We start from the raw sequence: 27,702 nt of genomic DNA, 5'->3' as shown, positions 1-27,702 counted from the left end.
TGGCAGAGCCCAGCTGCAGTTTTTAAATTGCAGTGTAGACATGCCTGTAGTGAGTTCTGGAAAACCATGCTGAAGCAGCAATTAAAAGAACATTTTTAAGAGACTGTCAGACTGCTGACATCATGGATCACAGTATTTCTAGAGAGAAGAAATTAAGCTGTCCTTTTCTGCTTACAATCTTACATTGTAATTGGTAGCAGATGTTTTTATCATCTGTTGCATGCTATATTTTGTGCCACCTGTCAGAAAACAATTGCAGAATCGATATAGACACACAGTATGATGAAAACGAACTTCTTTTTTACACAATGCATGTGTATAGTTAATAATTTTTCTGTGGAACTTTCATTCATGACTGTAAATGGACTAACTCCACCAAAAAAACAATACTCCGTTTATCCAGTCAGGTTGGCCATATGTGGTGCTGCAGGAGCTTGGTATCCACTTCTGTTCATGACCCTAGTAATGTTCTCTACTGTACACTGACCTACAGTAGATAGACCTATGACTGTGCATTTTGTTGTGCATGAGACTGGAAGATGTATTCCGTAATCCCAGTTTTGAGTATTTGGTTTAAAAAGTGAATTATACTTTATTCACTGAGTTATGCAACCTAGTTCTCTAAAATATAATGGAGGAAAAATGTGAGAATGGTTTTAATGTTGTTTTTCTTTCTTCCACCTCATATCTGGCACACAATATATAGAGTTACTAAAGTTACTTGTAATCTGTTACCATCCAAAACTGCAGTATGATAACGAGTATTCTATAAAAGACTTCAGTTGCAAGTTTTGCTTACGACTGGTAAATGATATAGAAGAACTATGCTGTTAGTATTGGAGCCATTTGGTTGTATTCTGTAGCAGGTCCTGCAATGATTTCTGCCTCACATAAGCATTCTGTTCAGGTTATCTTACAACCCCCATTGCCAAGTGTCTGCAGTCAAATGTAGATTTGTTCTGCTGTTGCAATGCATAACTGCATAAATTTTCTTGGCTGGTGAAGCTTTGTACAAGAAACTTTGTAGCAGTGTTGAGGTTTTCCGCTAAGAGTTGTGGTGGTGTTTGTAGAAATGCCAAAAGTTTATGGAAGTCCATGCTGGGAACTGAAGGAAGGCAATCACACACCTTAAAAAGGAAAGACTGGAATATTACATGAAGCATTCAGAAACAAAAATTAATACTTGGTAAAACAATTCCATTCAATACAAGAGCTCTTGTATTTTCTGTTTCACTAGCTGTAAATCTGAACTTTTGTTTATACAAATGGAGCTTCAGAAAACTGCTTCAGATTGTCTTGCTGCTAAAGGCACACTCTAAAGCATACGCATAAAACATAAGGGGTAACAAAATCAGTCTGTGATTTACCTTTACTTTCTGTAACTCAGAAAGGTGAGTGCAAGTAGAATTGATAACACTTCAGCTTCTGATTACAACCATTTGGATTTACACTTGTTTTTCCTGTGGCACAGGGCAGCTTTTTAATGTTTGTCATAAAAATATTTCAAGGTTGTTTACTCTAATTTACCCCGCTGGCTTACATGTGAGGCCCACTTTGTCATGCACCTCCTTCCTAGTAATGAAAATCTTGAATGTGTTTCCAGTCTTGACCAGCATAAACCTAGCTACCAAAGTGTTTCCAGAGTATGAATGTCTGTGCCCTGTCACCTCATCTGCTTTCAAGCAGAGTGTCTTGATGATTTTCTGGGATTGCAGCTGTTAATTTTTGTAACCAGTTGTGTTTGCTCTTGAAAGTTAGGCTCTGAGAGCACTGGCTAGTTACAGGCACTGAGGCAGCTGCTGAAACATGCTTGCTATATCAGTGCTCAGGAGCAGAGACTCTTGTCCGTTGTTCCGAACTGTAAAGTAGTTTTGAATGAAAACTATTGCTGGAGAGGGAGTCAGGACTTGATGAAAATGTATGTTGCTGTTACTTATAATCTTGTTCACAGATGCCCATCATTTTTTGAAGAACTTGGCTATTGGGCTGAAATTTTCCATACTTTTTCTCTTCCAGAAAATGAATTTTATCAGCGATTGGTTTTTTATTCAAATCAGCTGTTTGAGTTAGGAAGAAGTGGCAAAGCTTCACTCTTGTCATTTGTAAGACTATTTTAACAACCATTTTTTTTAATAGGGCTACAGCAAAAGTGGCTGAAGATTGAAAGTTAAAACTTGGCTGGAAAATAGTCCTCACTGAAAAGTTGTGGACGGACTTTGGGGTGAATGAGGTGTATGAAGGAATGGTTTTGCCTAAGCAAAATTGTATTTGAAAACTGTGTACTCAGCATATACTCTAGGTTTTTTTCATGAACTCTACAACTTGCACTCTTAAATATATGCACATAGCTTGGGTTTGATTTTTTTTTCCGAAGGTTGCATCCAGTTGTGCTTGTGCAACATTGACGACTGTACATGCAGACATATGCACAAGCAAGCACCAACATCTGCGTGCACAGATGATTTTTTTTTTAAGTACGCACAAAACCATGTCAGTCATAGTGCTTGAAAGGTGCACCCAAAGGTGTCGTGTGTACATTGCAGTAGACCAGGTTAAGGACCCTTTAACTAGAGGCTGGCCTTCATTCAGCGATGGTCCAATAGAATTTAGGACTCTGTAAGACTAAGGTTTGGCCCTGTGGGAACTTTTTGCAAGACTTTATCAGCACAAGATATAAAATGAGAGCACCAAACTCACTGTTGCCTATTCAGGATTTCACCCCAGATTTTCAGAGGTGTAAGGTACCAGCTACATTTCTGACTTGTTAGACAGTTCTTCAGAGTTCTGCATCATAACAGATATTTTTAAATGTTTTATTTCTCGCTTTCCCTTTTAACATTTCAGAATCTGAGAGATCTTCCTGTTTATCTGCTGTGTGACTTCAAAGCAGGATATTTGTAAGCCTGCTCATTGCTAACATCAGCAAAGGCTGTATTTTATTTTGAAACTGCACTGGGGTGAAACTACCTGCTATGCTGAGGGTTAGCAGAAGGCCTCTGCTAAAAACCTCAAACTAATGCCTTGTGCTACCCATAGTACATTCTTCAGCTTACGCATTTGCAATACATTGTTTTCAGCCATGTACACTGTGTACCTCTGAGATTTTATTAGCTAGTGCACAACAATATGAATGCAATGATATCTTAGCATACTGAGGATAAAGACACAGTCCTGTTGTTTTTCTGTAGTTCAAATACACCTTTTTAAAAACATGGCATTTGTGTGGGCCTTGTGCAATGTTTAAGGTGATAAAATCATAATAATAAACAAATGTTGCTTTCCTTTCTCAGATTTGAATATCCTGAATCCAAATGTCTCAGCAGAGAAAGCCAGAAATGTCCTAGCTGTGGAGACTGCTCCCACGGACCTGGTAGGAGAACAAGCAGCTTGCCAGCCAGCACCAGTCCAACAAAGTGCCATCAATTTCTCCTTGAAACAATGGGGTACTGAGATCAAGTGAGTTCTTTTTTCCACATGAGAATTGTACTAGTCCCTAGCAAATGGCCATTGATACTTCAAGCTGCTCAGATACTGTGGTGATAGGGTCAGTATAAGATGGAGAGATAAAATGTACAAATTAAGCAAGAAATTGGAAAAATTAGTAGCCTGTCCATTGTCACAATATCTCTTAAAGTAGACTGTGTATTTATACATACTAGGATTACTAATTTAACAGGTAGAGTTGGGTATAGAGATACAGTAATGTTTGTTTATTTTACATTGGATGTTTTACTATCTGTCAGACAGTAATAGCTTTACGGTCTGAGCACAAGACTAGGAGCCAGGATCTATTTCTCTGTGCCCTTGGGCAAGTTAAATACTTAACCACTCTGCATCCTATTCTTTTTCTGTAAAATGGGAGTAGTAATTCCTTACTTCAGTGGCGATATGGTGATTTATTAGTTAATACTTAAAATAGGGTTTTTCATCTCCAAACTACTATTAATATTCTTAGTTGTTTGTTCCATTTTTTAAAAAGATATGTACTGTAGATTAAATACAAGATGTTCAGGCCAACAGTGAGCAAGTTATGACAACCACTTTCTTAAAGTAAGAAATATTTTTTTTAAAAGCATGGAATGGAAGTAACTATTTTAAGACAAGTTTACTTGAGTTCACTCTTTGACACCAATTGTTTTCAAAAACAGTCGTACAGTGACTGACTTCTGGCTCTCCTATTACTATAGGTTCTTTATGAACATTTCATATAATCTGTCTAGTGACCTTTCGCTACTGTTCAAAGGACAGCTGATCCTTTTCACATGATGTTAGAGCAGTTCATGATGCAGTGGCTGCTGTCCTGTCAACTAGACCACATTCTTCTTGTGCTGTCAATGAGAATATTTTTTATTTATTTTTTACCAGTGCAGTTGAGTTAAATAAGGAAACCTTTAAATGAAATCAGTTAGGCGCAGAAGTTGGAAGGTGTGTCGTGAATGAGGTAGGAGGCTGCAGGAAGAGAAAGAATGGTCTCATGGTTAAGGCAATTGAGTGCTGCTCTGGAGAACTGGGTTCTATCACTGCATGTGCTGGAGAGATCCTGTGTAATGCTGAGCAAATCAATTTCAACCAAACTTTTCACAGGTGGTCACTAACTGTGTGTTCTTCATATTCTGGGTGCACAGCCTGAGAGTGTCTGATATACAGAAGTGCTGAGCACTAACATCTGCAGTCATTGGGAACTATGCTTTGAATGTATAAAGTGTTCTATAATTCTGGAAAATCCAATCCTAGCCGTCTCAAGTTGGATGCCCAAAATTAGTGATTACTCTTGACCTTAATATCTGCGTCTCAGTTCCTCACCTGTAAAATGAGGATAAACGTCCCTCATCTCACAGGGTTTCATGAAGATAGATTAATTGTTTCTGAAGTATCAATACTGTAGAGATAAGCACCATGGAAAAGCCCGTGGGGAAATTAATAATTCTGTCTTCAGAGCAGGTTTGAATAGTGTGCAGTAAATAAGGTCTAGGACCATGCATTGAATCATGAGGATAAAAGAAAATATTGTGAAGCTGCTCATTAGCTGAGCACTGTTGATTCAGTACACTGAATAAGGTGACATCCTGTGGGGGGAAGAACAGTATGTGATCATGTAATTAAAGACTGTATCATAATGCATATGCATGAGGGACCCAAATGAAAGTTGCACAGGCAACCTTATTATAAATTCCTAACTTTTGAGTGCTGGACTTTGCAGTCTTAATGTTCTTTTTAACATAGTTTTTTGTATGTAAGATAGAACTCTGATAAATTGTAAGCAAGTTCTGCTTATAGAGAGCTTATGGAATCCAATCCTTAAGGGGTAGTTAACGACATCTTCAAAATCATAAACTTAAAATACAAATAAAAATCAGTTTTTAAACCGGATTAGAATTTTTACTGTAATAGTTAATGATGGCTAAGCAGGCTATTGATGTGATAGACAACCTAGAAATACCTAAGATGCAGAGCTAATATAGTTGAGGAATGGGAAGGATAATATCTAAACTTTAAGCAATTTTATTTATTTGTATAGGTCATATTGTGGTTTTCAGCACCTTGTTACCTGTGTGCCTTATACAAAGATTGATTGATTGATTAATGAATTCTTGCAACATACTATTAGTAGAGCCCTACCAAACTCATGGTCCGTTTTGGTCAATTTCACAGTCATGGGATTATAAAAATCATAAGTTTCATGGTTTCAGTTACTGAAATCTGAAATTTCACAGTATTTTAATTGTAAGGGGTCCTGACCCAAAAGGAGTTGTAGGGGGGATTGCAGTACTGCTACCCTTACTTCTGCGCTGCTGGTGGCAGCACTGCATTCACAGCTGAGCAGCTGGAGAGCGGTGGCTGCTGGATGGGAGTTCAGCTCTGAAGACAGCAGGGCAGAAATAAGAGTGGCATGGTATGGTATTGCCACCCTTACTTCTGCACGGCTGCTGGTGGGGAGCTGCCTTCAGAGATGGATGCCTGGCCAACAGCTGCTGCTCTCTGGCCACTCAGCTCTGAAGGCAGCGCAGAAGTAAGGGTGGCAATACCATGACCACACTAAAATAATCTTGGGACCCTTCTGTAACTCCTTTTTCGGTCAGGACCCCTAATTTGAGAAACACCAGTCTTCCCCATGAAATCTATATAGTATAGGGTAAAAGCACACAAAAGACCAGATTTCACAGCAGAGAGACCAGATTTCATGATCCGTGACGTGTTTTTCATGGATGTGAATTTGGAATTGTTAACTCTATAGTACAGAAAGTGAACTGAGGCACGGAGATGAAGGGATTTATCCAAGGTTTCAGAGGAAGTCTGTGGCAGTGCTGGGAGCCCATACTTGCTGAGTCCCCTGGGTCAGTGTCTTAAGTACAAGACCATTCTTGCTGCTTTAGCCATGCAGCATAATTTCATCACAGTAGTTCTTTGTGTAGAGCTTTAACATATGGTTAACATCTGCTTGACAGCAAGGGCTTGTTGTAATATCTGCATATGCCCTAAGCAACAGTAAAGAAATAACAAGAAGGAAGTGAAGAGAGTATGTTTCATATAAAGAATGTACTATATGTGCACGTTAATTGCACTTGTCTAACCTGGAAGTTGCTTCATTTTAAATCAGCTTTCAACAATTAAAGCCACCAAAAACTAATTGGATCAGATAAATGTTCAGAGCTGAGTAGTCCTTCCTTCTTATGCTGACAGTTCCTGCAGCCTCATTTGTTTATGTAGAGTCCTGCTTGTTTAAAAGGATGTACTGTAATAACCCCTGAGTTACCTAATCATATGATGGGATGAGCCAGTAGAACATTTTGAACTTTCACATATTTTGTGTAACTTTGTACAGTTAAAATATTATTTAAAAGAATAAACTACCTTGGTTTGCTGTTGGAGTTCTGTAAACATAAAGTCCTGTGGTACTATAGCTTTACATAAATTTCAGTAATGTGGGGGAGGGGGAAGGAGGTGTGCTGTATTTAATTATTGAAGTACATATTATAAAGGAATTCAACCAGCTACTCTTTATACTTAATTTGTAGTCCAATAGCACATACTTAATTCTCAATCCTCAAAGAGTCAGCAAACAAAATCCTTATGAAAGTACATGTAGAAATTAAACTCCAACTATGACACTTGCCCTCATGGGGAATATATGAAAAACATTCTCAAGTACCTTTTGCTTGTTATTGTTTCTCTTGCCTCATTATTCTTTCTGAGCATAGGTTTCAGAGTAGCAGCCATGTTAGTCTGTATCCGCAAAAAGAACAGGAATACTTGTGGCACCTTGGAGACTAACAGATTAATTTGAGCATAAGCTTTCATGGGCTACAGCCCACTTCATCAGATGTACAGAATGGAACATATGGTAAGGAGATATGTTACATTCTGTGCATCCAATGAAGTGGGCTGTAGCCCACGAAAGCTTATGCTCAAATTAATCTGTTAGTCTGTAAGGTGCCACAAGTACTCCTGTTCTTTTTTCTAAACGTAGTTATCTTAAAACTCTGGAAAGGTGGAGGTTTGCTGGCATTTAAGAATGAAGTCCTCCAGCCACAGGACAAGACAGGCATGGACAGTGGAAAGCTCACCTCTTATTGAAAGAGAATAGCTCACTCAGTCCTCTGCTTCCTTTGCTTCTATACTGAGAATTCCTAGAGAGATGTCTGAGTTTTTTGTGATGTGGATTCTTGTTCACCAGGAATTAGTCGGAGACTGCCACATTCACTCCACGCATACTTTGTAGATGTCTATCAAAGAACCGGGGCTGGATCTGAACCAGTGACTTAGAAATAACAGGCTCACTGTCTATACCATGTGGATCTTGTAGTCCTACATACACAGAAAGAATAGCGGTGAAAAGATTACTGAATACATAATCAAATCGCAGCCAAGTTTGCAAATCGGATGCTCCTTGCTTTATGAAGGATTACATTGTGGTTTTAAAAAATTGTATCAAAATGATCATTATCATACTGCTTAATTGAACCAAATTATTTGGAATCATGGTATTGTGATATGTATAGTGTATCACAGTGTTTCCCAAACTTGAGATGCCGCTTGTGCAGGGAAAGCCCCTGGCAGGCCGGGCCGATTTGTTTACCTGCCCCATCCCCAGATACAGCCGATCGCGGCTCCCACTTGCCGCAGTTCGCTGCTCAGGGCCAATGGGAGCCGCTGGAAATGGTAGCCAGTACATCCCTCGGCCTGCACCACTTCCAGCAGCTCCCATTGGCCTGGAGCAGTGAACCGTGGCCAGTGGGAGCCGCGATCGGCCGGACCTGCAGACGGGGCAGGTAAACAAACTGGCCCAGCCCAACAGGGGCTTTCCCTACACAAGAGGCGTCCCAAGTTTGGGAAACACTGGTGTATCCGATCACCTAGCTCAGATGACAATTTCCTGCAAAACTTTAGGGAAACATTGGGTCAAGCCAGCAAATAGTCTCAATAGTAAAACAGCTATATGGTCAAATAAACATCGTAAGTCAATTACTTTTCCATAAACAAGAGGTGAGCTGCTTTCAGGGAAGGGTGAAGATGGGGCCTCCATCCTTAAAGGCTGGAGATTAAACATACTTGTATTTGACAAGTTAACTGATCCTTAAATGTAGCGGTGCTACATTTAGAAAGAGACTTGAGATGCAATGTTCAGAACTGTCTGAAGTGCACAAATATATTGATATGCAGTGTTGGTTTAGGCCTTTGTCACTACAGTGCTTCTACAGCATAAAATCTTTTACTCATATGAAAAATAGGTTACGCTTCCTACAAAACTGTCAGACTGGACTCTAGAGATTGCCTTTGCAAGTCCCTTGCAAATAGCTTGACAGCATTCTAACTAGCATGGAGATTCTCTCCTCAACATCTGTGTAACTACAATAGATTCAGCTTTTGGATGACCCCAATTTTATGTTAATTCAGTTTGTGATACGATAATACACAGGGGCCTTTTGACCTGAATACTCCCTATTCTGTTTAACACTTAGCAGTTGTTTACCCTGACATTTAAAATAAAGAACTATTTTAATAAATAGATTAAGAACAAAAAAACAAAACCCCATTCCCCAGAAAAACCAAATGTTTCACTGCCAAAACACATGGATAAAGCGGGGCCAGGAGTGAAAGACCGTAGGGGTCTCATGTATTTTGGGCATTTGCCTCACAGTATCACATGCTGCAGCAAAGCCGCTCTCCTGGCCCTTGAATATGTTATGATCAGTGCTTAAATACTGATAGTACGTATTACAGGACATGACTACTTGGTTTTTGTTTGCATTTTATTTAGCATTGATTTTGTTAATTTAAGCTCTGTTTAACAAAGAGGATTCATTGTTGTGTTTTGAAAGTGTATGTTTGGGTGATTCTCATAAGGTGTACATGTATGATGTGACTAAAAATGTAAATTTAAAAAAAGATACTTCCCCCCCCCCCCCCAAGAAAAAATGGCATCACTATGATTATTTTCTTTATTCCACAGAAATTCAATGTCTTCCTTAAGATCTGGAAAAGGAAATAGTGAAAATCGTAAGAGTGTGTTTTATACCAGCGAAGACTGGGAGATGTTAGATCCAACCCAAAAGGACTTAGAGGAGTCAATGGCACTGGAAGAAAGGCGGAAACATGCATCAGAAGGAAACAAAGGTACCAGAAGGTTCTTTTTCTGTTAATATACCGCACTGTTAGCTATATCTTCAGAAAATATAACAAGAATTCAGTCATTTCTTTGCAAACCAAATCTTTGCACATGAAATTATCTTTTTGTGACGTAGTCAAGGGTCAAACCGTGGTTTGTCCATAGTACTGTATACTGTGGTGCATGTGACAAAGGTATACGAGAGATCTCTTGTATTTGACTCTGTGGGCAGGTGTGTCTTTGTTTTGTTGCTGAGACGCAGGGCTACAAGAGGGAAGGAAAGAATCAAGATCTTTGATTATAATCTTACATAGGGGAGTCAGTGGTTTCAGACTTCAGAGGTGTCACTCTTCATCCAAAGTGGATGAAGCAACATCCTGGTTGCTGCTACTTGACGGGGGAGGGGGATAATGGGTGGGAAATGCATCTATGCTTTGATTAATTCTTATAGTCATACGTTTTTGAAGTAACTTCATGAAAATTTGGACAACTCTTTAGAGCTCTTATGAAGCAGTAGTTAATGTAGGAGATAGCATCCTTCTGTCTAAACAAAGGCACTCGTCCCTGCAATCTGCTCCATTCAGGAGAGCCCTCACACCTGTGGAGAACACTAGTAGCTTAAATGGTGCTGCACAGGTGTGACTGCCTGTTGGATCTGATTTTAAGGTTAGGGCCATAGTTGTTTAAAACAGAAGAAATCTTAACAGTTAGTAATTTGCTTCCGTGGCAAAATAAACTTGGTGGCTTGGAATGTCTCTCATTTTTGTAGTGAGTATGTAAAATTCTGTTTAATTCGTCAAGCGTATTTCCTCAATATCGCGTTCACATCTCTCTAAAAAAAGACCTTTAATGCCAAAAGAGATGTCAAAGGAAGCAACTTGGAAAATGAGCCATACTGAACAATGATGTGTTGGCTGTGTTTAAACTTTGGTGTAAGTCTAATTTTAGTGAGCAAGTGCAGACATATTTTATAAAGAAACTTTTTGAATGCATTGAAACCTCTAGAACAAATTGTTTTACACAGGAGTGAGCAGTTCAGCCTTTCCATTTGATTTTGGCCGCATTCCATACAAAGCAAGACGTCCATTGAAAGAAATGATTGGATCAAGCAAAAATCGGAATAGCAGTGACACATCTCCAGTTGAATGGAATTCTGGGAATGGCAACAAGCTAGCTTCTGAAATGCAACTGAAGTTTCAAAGCCAGCAAGAAGAGTTGGAAAGGCTAAAGAAAGATTTGTCGAGCCAAAAGGTAATTCACACAAGAAGGACAAGCACAGCATTGTCAGACCTGTCCACAACTGAGAGTAAATCCACCCTTTTAAACTACAAACACCAATGCTAAATGTACCTGTGCATTTGAAAATCTCAAAGCAGAGTACCAAGAGATGGAAAAGTCTTTAGGTTACATAGGGTTCAGTAACTGCTCTTTTGGCTTTTATATCCTCCCTTATTTACCTATTGAAACCAGCTTTCCAAAGTATGTCTGTGGGGAATTAAAGACTATTCACCCCCTGTATCTGCAGTCCCTCTTTGTTCTCCCTCAGAGAGCTTCTCATGTCTGAGATCCATTGCTTTCCTAATCGCATTAAAGAAAAACAAGCATTTATGCCTAATTTGGATACAGTCTATATCACCAACAGGGTTTGATAGAGCATGGTACAAGGCTTAGACCAGCAGCTTTAAGTACTGGTCCACACACTGTGAAAGTACTCACATAGCCCCATTTGTTGTAGTAAATGAGTGTTTTTGACATATTTAAAACTAGTAGAAATAACTCTGTTCTTTCCAAATTTATTAGATTGTGAGGCGGGTTGTTTTGAATTTTCCTGTGTGACCTTATTGAGGGGAAAGCTAACTCAGTTTAAATGAGTTCCACATTTATTCATAGTCCTCTCATAGGAGTGAGTTCCCTATTCTAGATCCAGCTCCTGTGAGAAGTCTTTCTTCTACACTCACCAGTCTCCTCCCAGTTGGTTGATAGTTTCATTGGTCCAGTAGAACGTAGCTGTCACAGCTACTTCTTCCATAGCCAAGAATTATTATCTTAAAGGAAACTAGGGCTGATCTAGCAGAGAGCTTTGAATATCAGTACAGATATGTTGAACTGGGTTCTTTGGGAGCTGAGCACCAGAAGGATGTGTTCACAGTAACTTATATGATTAAACTGTCTGCATTTTGAAGCAGTCAAAACTTTTTTAGGGTATGTAGATTCATTCCTAGATATGAGTTAAAATAATCAAGCCTGGAGTCAACACTGTATACTAATAGATTCTCTTAGCATCTTCTTCTTTATTGACTACCAGCTCCAGGTGATGTTGTGATATGCTGATAGCCCTTAGGTTATCAGTGATCTCATCTCTGACCAGTCAATTCAGCATTGGTTCCTTGATTGTGCAGAATATTCTTGTAAGAGAGCCTTGAAGTTTTCCAGCTGGGTTAGGGCTCCAACTGTTCTCTTCAGTAGTTCAGGCTCTTTGGAATAAAATATCCGAAGAAAGGTGATAAACCCCAGAGGAGGATGAAGAAAAGAGAGTCTGGCTTTCCTTTTACATCGGAAACCTATCTCTCGAAATCCATAGGGTTGCTCCAAATGCCTCCAAGGATCTTAGGCTTGATAGGTAGACTTATAGGAACAGTTCTCTCTGCTGTATCCTGTTTTATTCTAGGGAACAAAATAACCTACCATTTTCTCCACTGTTGTGAGGTCCTGGTTCAACCTAAACACATCTACATGGTTTTTCAAACCACTGTGAATTTCCAGATCCATCTTCACTGGGCCCCCAGGAGAGAATATAATTATGTAAAATGAAAGAAAAAACAGAGAGCCTGAGACCATCCCCGGGCTCTACCCTTCATCTCAGTTTAGGGGAGGAGCTCTATTCCTCTATCCCAGAAGTACAGCCCCATTACATCCTATTGAAATTTATAGCCTATTAAGGCTTCCTCTTAATGAGCTCAGTTCCACTCTTCAGGTACCTAATGGGCCACAGCTGTCACTGCTTTCTGCACGCCTGACACATAATATAGCTTAATACATACATCAGTTATTGGTGTGCCAGGTGTATGTATTCACTTAGAATTATTGTTCTTTGCTTCAGTGGCCTCCAAAAACTCACTGACCTTATTCCATTTGCACTTGTTACTTCATGTAATATTCCAAGTCTTATTTTTCTTTCATTTTACATAATTATTTTCTTAGGCTATAATGTCTCCTGCCTTTTCTCCACCCTCACTTTACTTTACTCTTTTCAGGAACTTGTGCGACTCTTGCAGCAAACGGTCCGGTCTTCCCAGTACGATAAATACTTTGCAAGCCGTCTTTGTGACGGGGTTCCAAAAGACAAATTAGAGCTGCTACACCAAAAAGATGATCAGATTTTGGGTCTCAACAACCAGCTTGAAAAGCTAAATCTGGAAAAAGATAGTCTCCAGCAGGAAGTAAAGAATCTGAAATGCAAAGTTGGAGAACTCAATGAGCAGTTGGGTATGTTAATGGAAACAATTCAAGCCAAAGATGAAGTGATCATGAAGCTCTCTCATCAGCTCAGTGAATGTGAGGACAGTCCGTCCTCCCAAAGTGGAACAGCAAATTCTTCCATGTCATCCTCTTTTAACAAGGAGCTACAGGAGCTGGACAGACTAAAAGTAAGAGCAGTGTGTCTCTCTGTTGGGGATAGAGGAATCCCTAGTTCTCTATAATGCTTCACAATAGGCCATCCTGTGTAGGAGATCACAAGAATCTGCAGCATTGCTCTAGAATACTCACACCCAATGATTTTGTTTATCTCTTCCCAGTGGCGCTTGGGATCTACATTTTGCTCCCTGCAGGACAATATAATCCATAGTCGCTAAAGGGTTGTGCTGGTCCATGCTGCTGTAGTACAGTATATTGTGTTTTCAGTAATACATTCATAGGCGCTGACTCCATGGGTGCTTCGGAGCTAGAGCACCCCCGGGGGAAAAATGGTGGGTGCAGAACACCCACTGGCAGCCCCCCTATCAATTTGCCCCCAGCACCTCTCCCTTCCTCCCTGCGCCTGCTGCAATCAGCTGTTTCGTTGCATTCAGAAGGCGTGGGAGGAGCGAGGATGTGGTGTGCTCAGGGGAGGGGACAGGAGAAGACAGAGCAGGGCCTTGAGGGAAGGGTTGGAGTGGGGGCATGGCCTGGGGCCAAACTGGGGTTGAGCACCCCTTCGCGCCCCCACCCCCGGGCATTTTGGAAAGTCGGCACCTGTGAATACAGTAATTACTATGGAGGAAGAATACCATAAGATGTAATAAGGAATACAGGGGAGAAAAATAGGGGGTAGAGAGAAAACAAGGATGTAAGGGAAGAGTCAGAAACAAAGAACAGATGGTAAATATAAATGAGAGCTAAAGGAATAAAGGGGGAAATAAAAGACCAATGTAAAATGATGGAAAGGTCACTTAGATGTAAAAGGAGGAATAGACCGGCAATAAAGTCAAAATGAATAGTGCTGGCCCTATTGCTAGTGACCTACTTTCTCCCCTAACTCCTTTCACAGTTTTATCGGATATCGGAGTTTGGGCTCAAACAAAATTTGTATTTTTGGTAAACTGCCATTTAAGCTTGCTTGCCATTGGATAATTACTCTACTCCAAAACAATTTGGAATATGATTGTGTTCCTATTTAAATAAAACTTGCAAAGGGAAAATCCCTTTTTGTCATTTCATCTGCAACTTCCTACATCAGAGCATAAGGAATTCTGGATAATAAAGGATTAAACTACAGAAATGAATAAGCAAATAGTATTTTATCTTCTGGCAGAAGTGGATGTAGCAGATGAGGAATGCTGAAGATGTGGGAGTAGCAAGAGATGATTGTTTGTTTGGAAAGTACCATCTTTCTCTCACTTAGCTCATAACTTCAAGCTCTAGAGGTCAGGGTTTAGACAGGTTGAAGTGAGAGAGCTTTTTGCTAGATACGTGTATTTCTGCATCATGGACATAGCCTTTGAAGTACTCATATATAGTACCAATTGATTGAACCTATTCCTGGAGATTTGTACTAGCAATGTAAGTTTTTGGCTTTTTTTGTGCAAGGCTAGAAATTAATATATTATCTAGTTTGGTAGTGATATTTAACTGACAAGATCTAATAGTGAGACAAGATGGGTGAGGTAGTATCTTCTATTGGACCGGCTTCTGTTGGTGAGACATACAAGCTTTCGAACTACACAGAGCTTTTCTTCAGGTCAGGTCAAGATCTAATAGTGACTGCTTGTCCTATATTCTACTGTATGTTGTCAAGTAGAAGTTTAAATGTCAATATCTATAGATGATAAACTTCAATTTTTATTTTTATTAACAGGACAATCTTCAGGGTTACAAAACCCAGAATAAATTTTTAAATAAGGAGATTTTGGAACTTTCTGCACTACGAAGAAATGCAGAAACAAGAGAGAGAGACTTGAATGCAAAGGTCAGATTAACCCAGCTTTGCTATACTTGAAGGGTTCCACTTGTTTGAAAATGTCTAAAATAGATATTGGAGAAATGTTTAAACAATGAAAATGATCCTTTCAGCACTCAGAACTGCACAGCTCCTTAAATCCATTGTCTTTTTTAAAGTTTTATTTCTCAGTTTTCTTGAAGAGTGACACATGGTAATGTGGGCATGACTTATTCCTCACAAACACACTGTTTACGTTCCATTGTGTTGCAATTTCATTTGTAAATCTGCCCAAGAATCTCCACTTCACAGTAGAAATGGAACTGTTTAGATATGTTTTGTGTGGTGACTCTCTGATGAATGCCACTGTGCTTCTTACAATCTATTTAATCTTGCTGCATGAATGATTTCTCAGAGATTTGTATGACTTGACATTACCAGTGAATTAAAAACTGCAGTCTTAATTTATGAGCACAGAATATTTCATACAACATTAAGATTGCAACATTTTGCTTTTTCAGTACACACAAGTCAGGAAATGCAGTTAAGGATGAGACTGTATTGTCATGTACAACAGTACACTAAATATGTCACATTGAATACAGTAAGTTTAGTGAGGGGGAAGGGTGAATAAATTTTTTTTGTAGCCTGTGTCAGTGTATGTAGATTTAGAGCACATTTGTGTACAGATGAGTAGAGTATTTGAATGAATGTCGTCAAGTTATTGTTTGCTTGGGGCTAATTAGGTATGTTTATGTATGTGACTATACTATTTGAGCAGGACATGTCCAGACGTGGAGTGCGTTTTTATATGTTTCATATGTGGATTCCATGAAATTGTAGCCAGGTCTGGATGATATAAGTATGTGTGGGGCTAGGTTTTTGGCATGGAGGTGCAGGATCATAATTGCTGGACTCTGGAGGAGTCTATATGTGGAGAGTGAAAGCAAGGAATTTTGAAGCATTTTATAATTTTGAAGATATGTAACCAATATCTATCAAACTTTGAGGACTGCACGCACACACAATCTGACATTTTAAAAATGCATTTTAATTGTAGGAGTATAAAAGATTGGTGCTACCACTCACATCACACATCAGTGCTGAATGGATTTTGTTCAAAGTGCCCTCCTCCCTGCATAGCCCCCGCCCCAAAAAAATCACCTTTGTGCTGATACTCTGCATATGACAACTCAGCCCAAAATAAGACACCCCCCTCTCCCCTCCCTGCCAGGAAGTTGTGACTGTAAAGAGCCGTTCCAGCCTGAGTATGCAGCATTTAATTATATTATTTACCATCATAAACAGTATATAATAAAATCCATTTCAGAATGTTTGTTCAAATGTTTGTCATTTAGTGCATTCTGGGCATGTAAAAATAGGAAAGGAAAATGGACTATTTTCAGGTTATAGATTTGTATCCTTTTGATCTTTAGGCTGTGTGAATTTTGAACGAGATGTTTAGAAAAACTTCGTGTATTTGTGTTTCAAATTAGTACAGTAATTTGGCATGTTATTCTCTACAGTGTGCTAGCCTGGAAGCCAAACTTTGTCAGATAGAAAGTAAATACTTGATCTTGCTTCAAGAAATGAAGAATCCTGTTTGCTCTGAGGAACAGAGCCCTGCTCGTGATGTCATTACTCGGTTGCTTGAAGATGCTTTGAAAGTGGACAGCAGTGAGCAACCAGAACAAGCTTTCTTTAAACCTTTCCTTGTCAGGTAAACCTTAGGCTAATTAATTATTTTGAGGGAATCCAGTCTGTATTTCGAGGGAGGCATGGGCAGAGAATGGATTTCAGATATGAAACTTCATATATATTGTAAACTCTCAAGTATCCTAAAAGTACTTCAGGAGAATGAATATACGATGTTTTCTCATCCTCCATTTCCCCTCTGAACAGTACACTTATACCCTAGGCATCTTGACTGATGTGTATTGCTGGGCCAAAGATATTTGCATATGAAAATTGATAGTGGTAATTTTTTTTTAAATCTCTAGTTTACTTTCCTTCCATGAATAATAGCATAACTATATCAGTGAAATCACATAACAGGCCTTGTAAGGACAATACTTTGTTTCAATTATATTAAATAATTAAATATCGGCAAAATTACCCAATACGTTTAACTATTCCAGATATTAATGCAACGTGGTTGTCCCATAATTCTATGTCCTTAAACTCCTTGCAGTGACTTATGTAACATTAATTCCAAATGTAGATACAGCCTTTGAATACAGAATTATTCAAAAAGTAAAATATATTTTGTAATAAACTGAATAGGGAACTTTAACACTTTTATTAAAATAGTATGAAAGCTCTGGCATGGTTTTAAGGATATTGCTGTATAAACTATTGCCAAAGTAACTTAAGAATAACTATTTGGAATGTCTTTTGAACATACCAGACTGCAGACTTTTTGTAAAAATCATATTCTTTTTTTTTCTTACAGTGAACATGATATTTATGGGTTTCAGACAGTCCCAGAAGATGATGAGGAAGAGAAATTAGTAGCAAAGGTGCGAGCCTTAGATCTGAAATCCATTTCTCTCACTGAAAACCAGGAGATTTCCACAGGAGTAAAATGGGAAAACTATTTTGCAAGCACAATGAACAGGGAGATGATATGCTGTCCAGAACTGAAGACTCTTATCCGCTCTGGAATCCCACATGAACATCGTTCCAAGATGTGGAAGTGGTGCATTAATCTCCACATTAAAAAATGCAAGGACAGCACTGATCCTGGATATTTCCAAACCCTGCTTCAGAATGCCCTTGAAAAACAGAATCCAGCATCCAAACAAATAGAGCTGGATCTCTTGCGAACTTTGCCAAACAACAAGCATTACTCTTCTCCAACTTCTGAAGGGATCCAGAAGCTAAGAAATGTCCTTCTAGCATTTTCATGGAGAAATCCTGATATAGGATATTGCCAAGGTCTCAACAGGTATTTATATTTCAAATCTGATAAATAAAAGAGCTGTATAGTGAAACATTTAGTAGACTTGTACAGTAAGGATAGCACTGTGCCTCAGGAAGATGAATTTCATTATGGTTGACTTCACTAGAGAAATTCCTCATCTTGCTGATTTGCTAATTTGGAAGCTGTTTCAAACCTTGGTAACAGTTTGGGAGTATATGTATCAAATAGTTGAATTATTTAACAGGAAGAATTTGCAGGAAAAAGTCGGTCAAAATACTGTTTAAAAGTGCCATTTTAAGACAGTGATCATAAAATTGATAATTTCCTGAAAAATATGGGGCTTAGCTCTCCCTTCTATAATATGAGAAGCAAGTTCATCCAAGGGCCATACTGTGGTGTACTTGTTCATCTTTCAAAGACATGCACTAGATGATAGGTTTTTTTCTATTCAGAGGAATTGACAACTTGATCAAGTGCTTTAATTTGTTGGCTTTTTTAATGAGGAGAGAAATCCATACTTGGGCCATAAGCATAGACTGACAGAAATTTGTAAAATACAATTTTTTCCGGAAGAGGTAGGATTGGAGGGAACTTGTACAATTAATGTGGTGTTTAATTGAGTTGAGGTGTTGTGTTGCTTTTATGTCTGTCTTTAGTTTAAAATATAAAAAAATAAAAGCTCTGGCTGATGATTAAAAACGTTAAGCACTAGAAGGGCTACTCCTGGGGGAATTCTATGTCATACTGCATGCACAGAATTCATTGCTCCCGCAGATTTCTTTGCTTACGCACAGAAAAATGACTTCTGACAGAGAAGCAAAGGGAAGCTGCATGAGTGGTCATGCACCCACTCCCTGGCAGTGCAGACAAGTTGGTTTGGACACCCAAAGCCGCCAATAGAGATGTAAATCACTGCCTGAGAGGGAGGACGGGGCTGAGTAGTCGTGTGTGTGTGAGGGTATGTCTACACTATGGGATTATTCTGATTTTACATAAACCGGTTTTATAAAACAAATTGTATAAAGTCGAGTGCACGCGGCCACACTAAGTACATTAATTCGGCAGTGTGCGTCCATGGTCCGAGGCTAACGTCGATTTCCGGAGCGTTGCACTGTGGGTAGCTATTCCGTAGCTATCTCATAGTTCCCGCAGTCTCCTCCGCCCCTTAGAATTCTGGGTTGAGAGCCCAGTGGCTGATGGGGCAAAAATCCATTGTCGCGGGTGGTTCTGGGTAAATGTCATCAGTCATTCCTTCCTCCAGGAAAGCAATGGCAGACAATCATTTCGCGCCCTTTTTCCCTGGATTGCCCTGGCAGACGCCATAGCACGGCAACCATGGAGCCCGTTCAGCTTTTTTTTTTTTTTTTTTTTTTTTTTTTTTTTTACAGTCACCGTATGTGTACTGGATGCCGCGGACAGAGGCGACACTCCAGCGCTACACAGCAGCATTCATTTGCTTTTGCATGATAGCAGAGATGGTTACCAGTCGTTCTGTACCATCTGCTGCCAGTGTAAACTGGCAATGAGATGACGGTTATCTGTCCTTCTGTACTGTCTGCTGCTATCATGGGTGCCCCTGGCTGAGATCGTCCAAGGGCGCAAAGGCAAAACTGGGAATGACTCCCCGAGTCAATCCCTCCTTTATGGTTTCTAAAAATAGAGTCAGTCCTGCCTAGAATATGGGGCAAGTGTACTAGAGAAGCAGTGTATCAGAGAGCACAGCTGCTCCATGTCAGATCCCGCAGAAATGATGAGCCACATGCCATTCACGGGGAGTGCCCCTGCAACAACCCCCCCCATTGCTTCCCTCCTCCCCCAACCTTCCTGGGCAACCGTGGCAGTGTCCCCCCCATTTGTGTCATGAAGTTATAAAGAATGCAGGAATAAGAAACAGTGACTTGTTAGTGAGATAAATGAGGGGGAGGCAGCCTCCCGGTGCTATGACAGTCCAGGCAGGACAGAATCTTTTCTTTACACAGGAAAGGGAGGAGCTGATGGAGCTCAGCCCCCAGTTGCTATGAGGAGGATGGTTACCAGCCATTCTGTACTATCTACTGGGAATGACCGAGAATCATTCCTATTTTCATCCAGGTGCCCCCGGCCAGCCTCACCTGAAGCCAGCCAGGAGCACTCACGGGTTAACAAGGATGGCTACCAGTCCTACTGCACCGTCTGCCACCAGGCAGGGGAGAGGAGTGGATACTGGTCTTTGCTGCTGGTAGACGCGATGCTGCAACAGTGTTCAGTAGACATAGGGTGACATTGAAAGAAGTCAAGAAACTATTTCTTTCCCTTTTCTTTCACGTGGGGAGGGGGGAGTAAATTGATGAGCTATTCCCTGAACCACGCCGGACAATGTGTTTGAACCTACAGGCATTGGGAGCTCAGCCAAGAATGCAAATACTTTTTGGAGACTGCTGGGGACTGTGGGATAGCTGGAGTCCTCATACCTCCTCCCTCCCTCCATGAGCGTCCATTTGAGTTTATGGCTTCCCGTTACGCTTGTCACACAGCACTATGTAGCCTGTAGATTTTTTTTTCAAATGCTTTGGCATTTCCTCTTCTGTAACGGAACTTTGATAGAACAGATTTGTTTCCCCATACAGTGATCAGATCCAGTATCTCCCGTACGGTCCATGCTGGAGCTCTTTTTTGATTTGGGACTGCATTGCCACCTGTGCTGATCAGAGCTCCACGCTGGGCAAACAGGAAATGAAAATCAAAATTTCGTGGGGCTTTTCCTGTTTATCTGGCCACTGCATCCGAGTTCAGATTGCTGTCCAGAGTGGTCACAGTGGTGCACTGTGGGATACCGCCCGAAGGCCAATACCGTCGATTTGCGGCCACACTAACCCTAATCCGATATGGTAATACCGATTTTAGCGCTATTCCTCTCATCGGGGAGGAGTACAGAAACCGATTTAAGGAGCTCTTTATATCGATATAAAGGGCCTTGTAGTGTGGACGGGTACAGCGTTAAATCGGTTTAACGCTGCTAAAATTGGTTTAAATGCGTAGTGTAGACCAGGCCTGAGAGAGAGACACTCTGTCCCTTTTCACTCGCTATTGCAGCATACTTGACGTGGATTTTGGGGTATTTCTGAAGAGGTAGGTGTAGGGCAGGGTCTGTTCCCTCTGGCAGAGGAGAATGTAGCAGCCTGTCTGCTTAGTTAGTTGTTCCCATTGTTCTTAGTGAATTCCCCCAGGAGTATAAAACTGATGTAAAAAATTGTAAGGCTCCTTTACATTGCCAGAGTGATGTAAAGTAGCCTTGTTGTAAAAGACAGTATGGCCTTATAAATCTTACAGTGCTTTAGTGATTGGAATTGGTCCAAATTTTTGGACTGAAAAAAATTCCTGTCAAAATGTGCTCCATGAACTGTTTGCTACTGACTTTTTCGGAGATGGTCAATAGCCAGTATAGATTGTGAGTTTGAGTCCCTGGCCCTCACTTGCTCTTCGGTTGCCTATGATGTAACACTGAGCATATGGCTGCATATATTTTTTTGACTAATAATTAGAAGTAAAGGGTCAATACTACCTACATTACTATTAGATGGGGGTGGGGGGGACTGATGATTTCCTCCAGTGCCCCACACTCTCATTCTCCATCCATTGTATTGTAGTTTAAATAAATTACCGAAGTAATTGAAACAAGCTGGATTATATTGCATTATTTTGACAAAAAACATGCAGAATTTTGCAGAATTTTAAAATATTGGTCGCTGAATTTTTAATTTTTTGGCACAGAATTCCCCCAGGAGTAAAGGGCCACAGACCCTATCATTTGCCTAGTGCATAGCATAGTGCATCTTATGCTAATAAATCCGGTGAGGAAATCGTGACCCTGGTGTTTCCATTCTAAAAAACATTTCAAGAGTTTGTAGCATTCCTAACTTAAGTACAGAAGAATATTCAGGATCCATAAAAGGCCTCTATAAAAGAAGGAGTTGTATGCACTTTTTTCACTGATGTAATTACACTGGCAAATACCTGTGGAGTTTATTAAGTTTACTTCATTGGTGTAAAGTGACTTGCCTGGTACAGCTTTGTCCTGGTTTGAAATCTATACCAGATGAAGCTGGTGAAGCTACGTGTGCATAAAAGAAAAAAAATAATAATGTAGACAATCCCAAAAGGATTCCTTTCTGGGAGGAATTTGTGGTAAATTAATCTTGTGTCTTAATGTGTGCAAAATATTTCCAAAATTTTCCAGTAAGTTATTTTCGCATAGGCCTCAGCTTGGGCAAGAACATTCTGTTTGGTCTTCACTATGCAACAGGTACTTCTACTTTTTTTAACTAAGAGAATATGACCCAGAAATAAAATAAAATAAAGGATTGCAGGAAACTGGTAGTAAGGGAGACTGGCTCGGGGGGGAGGGGAGGATGGGGAATTGCAATCACCTAGTTCATATGTAGGTGAATCTAATAACACTGTGTGACAGAAATTTTCATAAATTCTATAATTTTATAAAAATTATATAAAATCATATTTTTAATGAAATGAAATTCTCATAAATTAGAGAGAATTATGTATAATTTACTTTTTTTAGATTTAAAAAACAAAGTGCCTAAATCAAGAGAGCCCAGGAATCTGTTGGTTTAGAATGCTTAAATAGTACAGAGATAGTTGCTGACGTAAGAACTTAGCAAGTGTATTAGTTTTGCTTACTGTGCTAGATAAATGAAAGAAATAACTAGTTAACAACTTTGCCACTGGACTTGTCCAAGACTTGGGAGCTTAAACAAGGTCTATAGGATTTCACACAAAGGTAGAGGGCACACAGAACAGAAGTGTTCCTTTTTGATTGCTTATCAGTCACCTGTGCTTAGAAAAATGTAGATCCTGAAATTAATTGTACTGTGCCCAAAAATGAACTGTCCTTGGATATCACAAAAGGAATGGCTATTTTGGATCAGAGCCATCATGCTCTTCGCCAACACCAGGTGATTAAGGAGACAATGCAAGAAACCTCATGGCTGAATTAGAATTTCAGACTGAGTGTGACCTAACATTAAAATAATTATAAAATGTTTTTGCTGTTTTTGAACGTTAATTGTCAGACTTCAGCAGATTCACAAAACTTAAGGAAAAGTTAGTATCTATGCCCTCACTGTAGTTTCCTTCACCTTGCAAAATCTGAGAAGCTGTCAAAGTTCTATGATGTCCTAAGCAGTTACTGTTTCCACATTCAGAAGTTTCAACAAGCAGGTGATGTTATATTAAGATCATCTGACTTGAAAAGGAAAAGTCAAGTCTGATATTATGTGCACTTAATGTAACTTTGGTTTTCATTGCTCCCCTTGACTGTGCAAACAGGAAGACCAGAAATGCAGCTAAATGTCCTTTGATCATGTTACGGTTTTCATGAAATGCAAAAGTAAGACAGACATATTAGTATTTTTATTTTATTTTTCAAACTACTCAGCCCAACCAATTACTTTTTTGGAAGCCCTGAATATGCCACACTTGCTGTTACATTCTTGAAAGCTCCTTCACTTAGCATGCTTTATAGTAGAGCCCTAGGGGAATTTTTCCTCAAACAGTTCACTCCTTAATTGTGTTTTTTTTCTGATTCAGTGGCCATCCCAGCTTCTTCACAAAAGGCAAAAATGAAATTCAGTTCTCTCTGTTACCAGAAAAGAGAGACTGTTATCACGTTATACAACAAAATATAATCAATATTTTTTCCCCATAGCTTTTGGCAAATAAACTTCTAAGGCTCCAAACCTACGAGATGCATTATGTGGGCCAATCCCTGCAAGCGCATTGTGCTCCATTGACTTCAGTGGGGCTCTCTGCGGGCACAAAGGTTCTCCTGTGCCAAAGCAGCTTGCAGGAGTGGGCCTTAGTATATTACAAAATACCTTGAAAAGCTGCACAGTAATTTCACTTCAGATGCTAGATACTTTTGGAAAGCTCACTAAATAACCTGGAAATCAAAGGAAAATATCAGCTTAAAATCATGCTTCAGTTTGAAATTTTTTTTAGCCTAATTTCTCAACTAAGACCTACAGTGACTATGACTTGGAAGAGATTGGTGAGAAATATTGATTTTATCTTTTTTCTGTTAATTTATTTTGTGAGTTTGCTGCCAAACTATATGTAATCATTGTCACTGTTGCCCTTATATAGTCAGTTAGTTTTTTCTGATTATTTATGTGAAGCACACAGCAAAAAGGGGGAGAATTTCTTTAAGTAACTTGTGATCATAAATCCGTAAATATTGGCATGGGATCTCGGGCATGCATAGCCCTTAGAATTACTTTTAGTTCATTTTTAGAATTATGGTAAATTTCAAGTTGGCAGTGTTGTACATAAAACAATAGCTATAAGAAATGTTAACTCCTTTAATTCTGTTACAGAAGGCTATTTAAATAATGCACAGGACTTTGTGTATAAAGTGTAGGAGGATCTTTGTTTTCAACTCTGCCATTAAAGGAGGTGTGCGGATTAGGAACCACAGCAATGGTCTTGGAACCAGCAGATTCCTATTACTTTAATTTGGCCAAGCCACTGACAGAATGGCTTCCTTCTGCCTTAATTGGTCCACTTATTTAGCTGAATAGAAGTACTGATGCCCAAGACATGCCTCCTGTTCAAACTATCTTAATAATTTTAATTGTATTTAGCAAATTGGTTAATGTAGCCTATTATCAGTCCATTATTCCTTGATGAACAAAAAGTAAGGTAGTTTTATTTTAAAACTTAATTTTAACAGATTTGATTTGTGTTTTAGTGGGCTTGTTTTCAAAACTGCCTCTTTTTTAATTTTATTTTTAGATTGGTAGCAATTGCACTTCTCTACTTGGAACAGGAAGATGCTTTTTGGTGTCTGGTTACAATAGTGGAAGTTTTCATGCCTCGTGACTATTATACTAAAACTCTGCTAGGCTCTCAGGTATGCAAAATAAAACAATCTTCAAAACTCCTGCTGAAATATGGTTTCAATCTAATCCTGACTTTGAAAGCTGCTACTTAGTAATTGGGTAAAATGGAAGTAATAATACTTGCCTCCAACAATGGGGCTATTGTGAGAATAGATTGGTTAGTATATGTAAGTGCCTTGTACAGTGGGGACCCAGACCTGACTGAGACCTTCTAAGTATTACTACAGTGTAAATGTCTAATAAAAAGTGGTGTGCTTTGAAACGCGTACAGAGCTATGTAAGTGCTTAGCAGCAGTAATAGCATGTCTGTGCTCTTTAGGTTGACCAGCGAGTGTTCAAGGATCTAATGAGTGAGAAACTGCCACGATTGCATGCTCACTTTGAACAATACAAACTTGACTACTCACTCATAACTTTCAACTGGTTTCTGGTGGTATTTGTGGACAGCGTGGTCAGTGACATTCTCTTTAAAATATGGGACTCTTTCCTATACGAAGGATCAAAGGTGAGTTGTATGAGCTAGATGTTTTTCAGTTCATATCAGATGTTGTAATGACACTGTGGTGTTGAGAAATTCAAGATAGGGGATGGTTGTATTTTGCAAGAGTATGTTAGTTCTAAGAGCTGATCAAAAAATGGAGAGAGGAGGAAATTTACAAAACAGCTTTTCCAGCCAACAAATTCTTCCATTTTAAGTCTAAATTTTGGGGTGTGGAAACTTTCCACAGCTTTCAATAAGCAGAATAAAACCAAGGATTTAGATAGTTCCCTCTCATAACACTTTAAATGCATCAAAGCCCTTTTTGAGAAATAAGCAGATATCTAACCAGTATTTCCTGGGTTACAAATATTCCAAAATAGAGGTATATGAAAGTGCAAGACTTGGCTGAGAGTAGGGAGGTGGCATTTGTTTTCTTGTCACCCTACAACAAAAAAATTTATTATTATTTCTGTAGACACCCATCTAGTGTTGTGGGCACCTAACCCATTAATTAAAAATTGCAGCATTAAAAAGAGACAAACAGCTGCCTATAAATGTATCTCAGCAGAAAGTTACATATGAAATGGTAGCTGAATAAAACTGACAGTTTTATTTAAAAGGTTTTATTCTTCTCAGACACTTAGATGTAACAGGAACACAGCACTTAAGCAAATAGGGGAAGGGGGAGGAGAGAGAGATGGGGGGAAATAGGCAAGAGTAGTAAGTTCACTGCCATAGCCTTCTCTTAAGTGAACATTCCAGTTTACTGGGATAAGATACACCTGTACAGAGTTGCAAAGTGCTAGGTCTGCTGAACCCATTCCATCATGGAGACTGTGTCTAGAGTGTTGTCGCTCCTACCAGTGACTTACTGAGCAGCTGTTGGCAAAAGTTGAATTGGCTTGCAGTTCCCTATAACATATATTCCCAAGTGTTCAAATACTCCACAAGACAAGATTGTGAGGTCCCAGGCACTGAAAAGCCAATTACTTTTTTTTAATATGATGCAGAATGTTTTTTTTATTTCAACTCTGAAACAGCTTTGGTGGTTTATTAGGCCATATTGTCTTTGCTTTACAAATTAGTTTTTGTAAAGAGCTCAGAAGCCTTTAGGCATTAGTTTTGATGGTGCCCAAATTATTATTGTACCTGGGAAAAAATGTTTGAACATCACAAACGGAGCTGTTTCCCCTGCAGAAAGCTGCCATTAGGCTGAACAGCACACACTAATGCAGAAAGACCACAACATTTCTAAAAATCAGTTTTATTATAAAAGTGTATTGAGAATGTAATATGTGTTGTGTGTGTGTGTGTGTGTATATATATATATATATATATATATATATATATATATATATATATAATAAAAAATCTTCTTTGAATATCCAGGTCATTTTCCGTTTTGCCCTGGCTCTTTTTAAATACAAAGAAGAGGAGATCTTAAAACTGCAAGATTCAATGTCCATATTCAAGTACCTCCGATACTTCACTCGCACCATTCTTGATGCTAGGTAAGTACTTTAAAAACATTTTTAATATCAACAGTATTTTGTGTTGGGGCACAAATGAAACACTTCGCCTAGATGAACGACATCTGTTCAGAAGAATACCTAGCGAGATTTCTAGTCATTGGTTTAATTTTTGTTCTATTCTCTTCCTTAAAATGTGTATGTGAAAGACTCCCCCACTCAGAATACAAAAGCAAAAAAGTAGCTGCTGATAAAATGATAAAAGCATCATCTTCTAAGCAATTCGGCACTTTAACCCCATATTACTATATTTACTATGTAGTGTTGCCATTTACTCTTATTGTTATTTGTATTACAGGAACACTTAGAGCCCCATTGTACTAGGTGCTGTAGAAACACACATAAAGATAGTCCCTGCCCTTACTTTATGCTTAGATTATAAATGGTTAAGAGAGGTGGACATGTCCTATTGAATCAAGGTTATATAGTGTACTACTAATACATGTACATTAGAGAGGGAAGTTTGACTTTGGCTCCCCAGAATAAAGTGGCTCTGAGGGGATGGTACACAATGTTTTGTGTACCTCAGCATTGACTCCCTCACCCCACCCCTTTGATGATAATGATTTAAAAATGATTGCAGAGAGTTGTGTTTAGTTCTTGGCCAAAGGAAAATAATGATCATGACTCCCAACCTACAAGTGGAGAAAAGTGTGTGTGGGTTTGGGGATGTGGGTGGAAATGTTTTTAAACACACAAAGCTACAGAAAGATAAATAGTGCTTACTGAACCTGAGCCTTTGGAGTATTCCAGGAATTTTTAATCTATAATCTCCTTTGAATTAAAATGACTTCCCACAACAACACTGCCAGAAACTGATGTGTGGAGACTGAGTTGTTGTCTCTCAATAATT

At 39.2% G+C, this 27,702-nt stretch overlaps 1 protein-coding gene across 1 annotated transcript in view; it reads left to right on the top strand.

Moving 5' to 3' along the window:
* TBC1D2B (TBC1 domain family member 2B) overlaps positions 1-27,702 on the top strand; it is a 68,451-nt gene that overhangs the window by 34,683 nt on the left and 6,066 nt on the right. Inside the window, exons 3-12 of the mRNA XM_030578067.1 lie at positions 3,291-3,456; positions 9,452-9,615; positions 10,632-10,858; positions 12,862-13,254; positions 14,943-15,053; positions 16,550-16,743; positions 17,476-17,970; positions 24,733-24,850; positions 25,159-25,344; positions 26,710-26,831. Of these exons, the coding sequence (XP_030433927.1) occupies positions 3,291-3,456; positions 9,452-9,615; positions 10,632-10,858; positions 12,862-13,254; positions 14,943-15,053; positions 16,550-16,743; positions 17,476-17,970; positions 24,733-24,850; positions 25,159-25,344; positions 26,710-26,831 (2,176 nt within the window). The remainder of the gene's footprint in view (positions 1-3,290; positions 3,457-9,451; positions 9,616-10,631; positions 10,859-12,861; positions 13,255-14,942; positions 15,054-16,549; positions 16,744-17,475; positions 17,971-24,732; positions 24,851-25,158; positions 25,345-26,709; positions 26,832-27,702) is intronic.

The sequence above is a fragment of the Gopherus evgoodei genome, chromosome 10 (assembly GCF_007399415.2).
Source record: "Gopherus evgoodei ecotype Sinaloan lineage chromosome 10, rGopEvg1_v1.p, whole genome shotgun sequence".
In the NCBI taxonomy this organism is placed as follows: Eukaryota; Metazoa; Chordata; order Testudines; family Testudinidae; genus Gopherus; species Gopherus evgoodei.
Note: the sequence above shows the minus strand (reverse complement) of the source record. Positions and strands in the feature narration are given on the sequence as shown.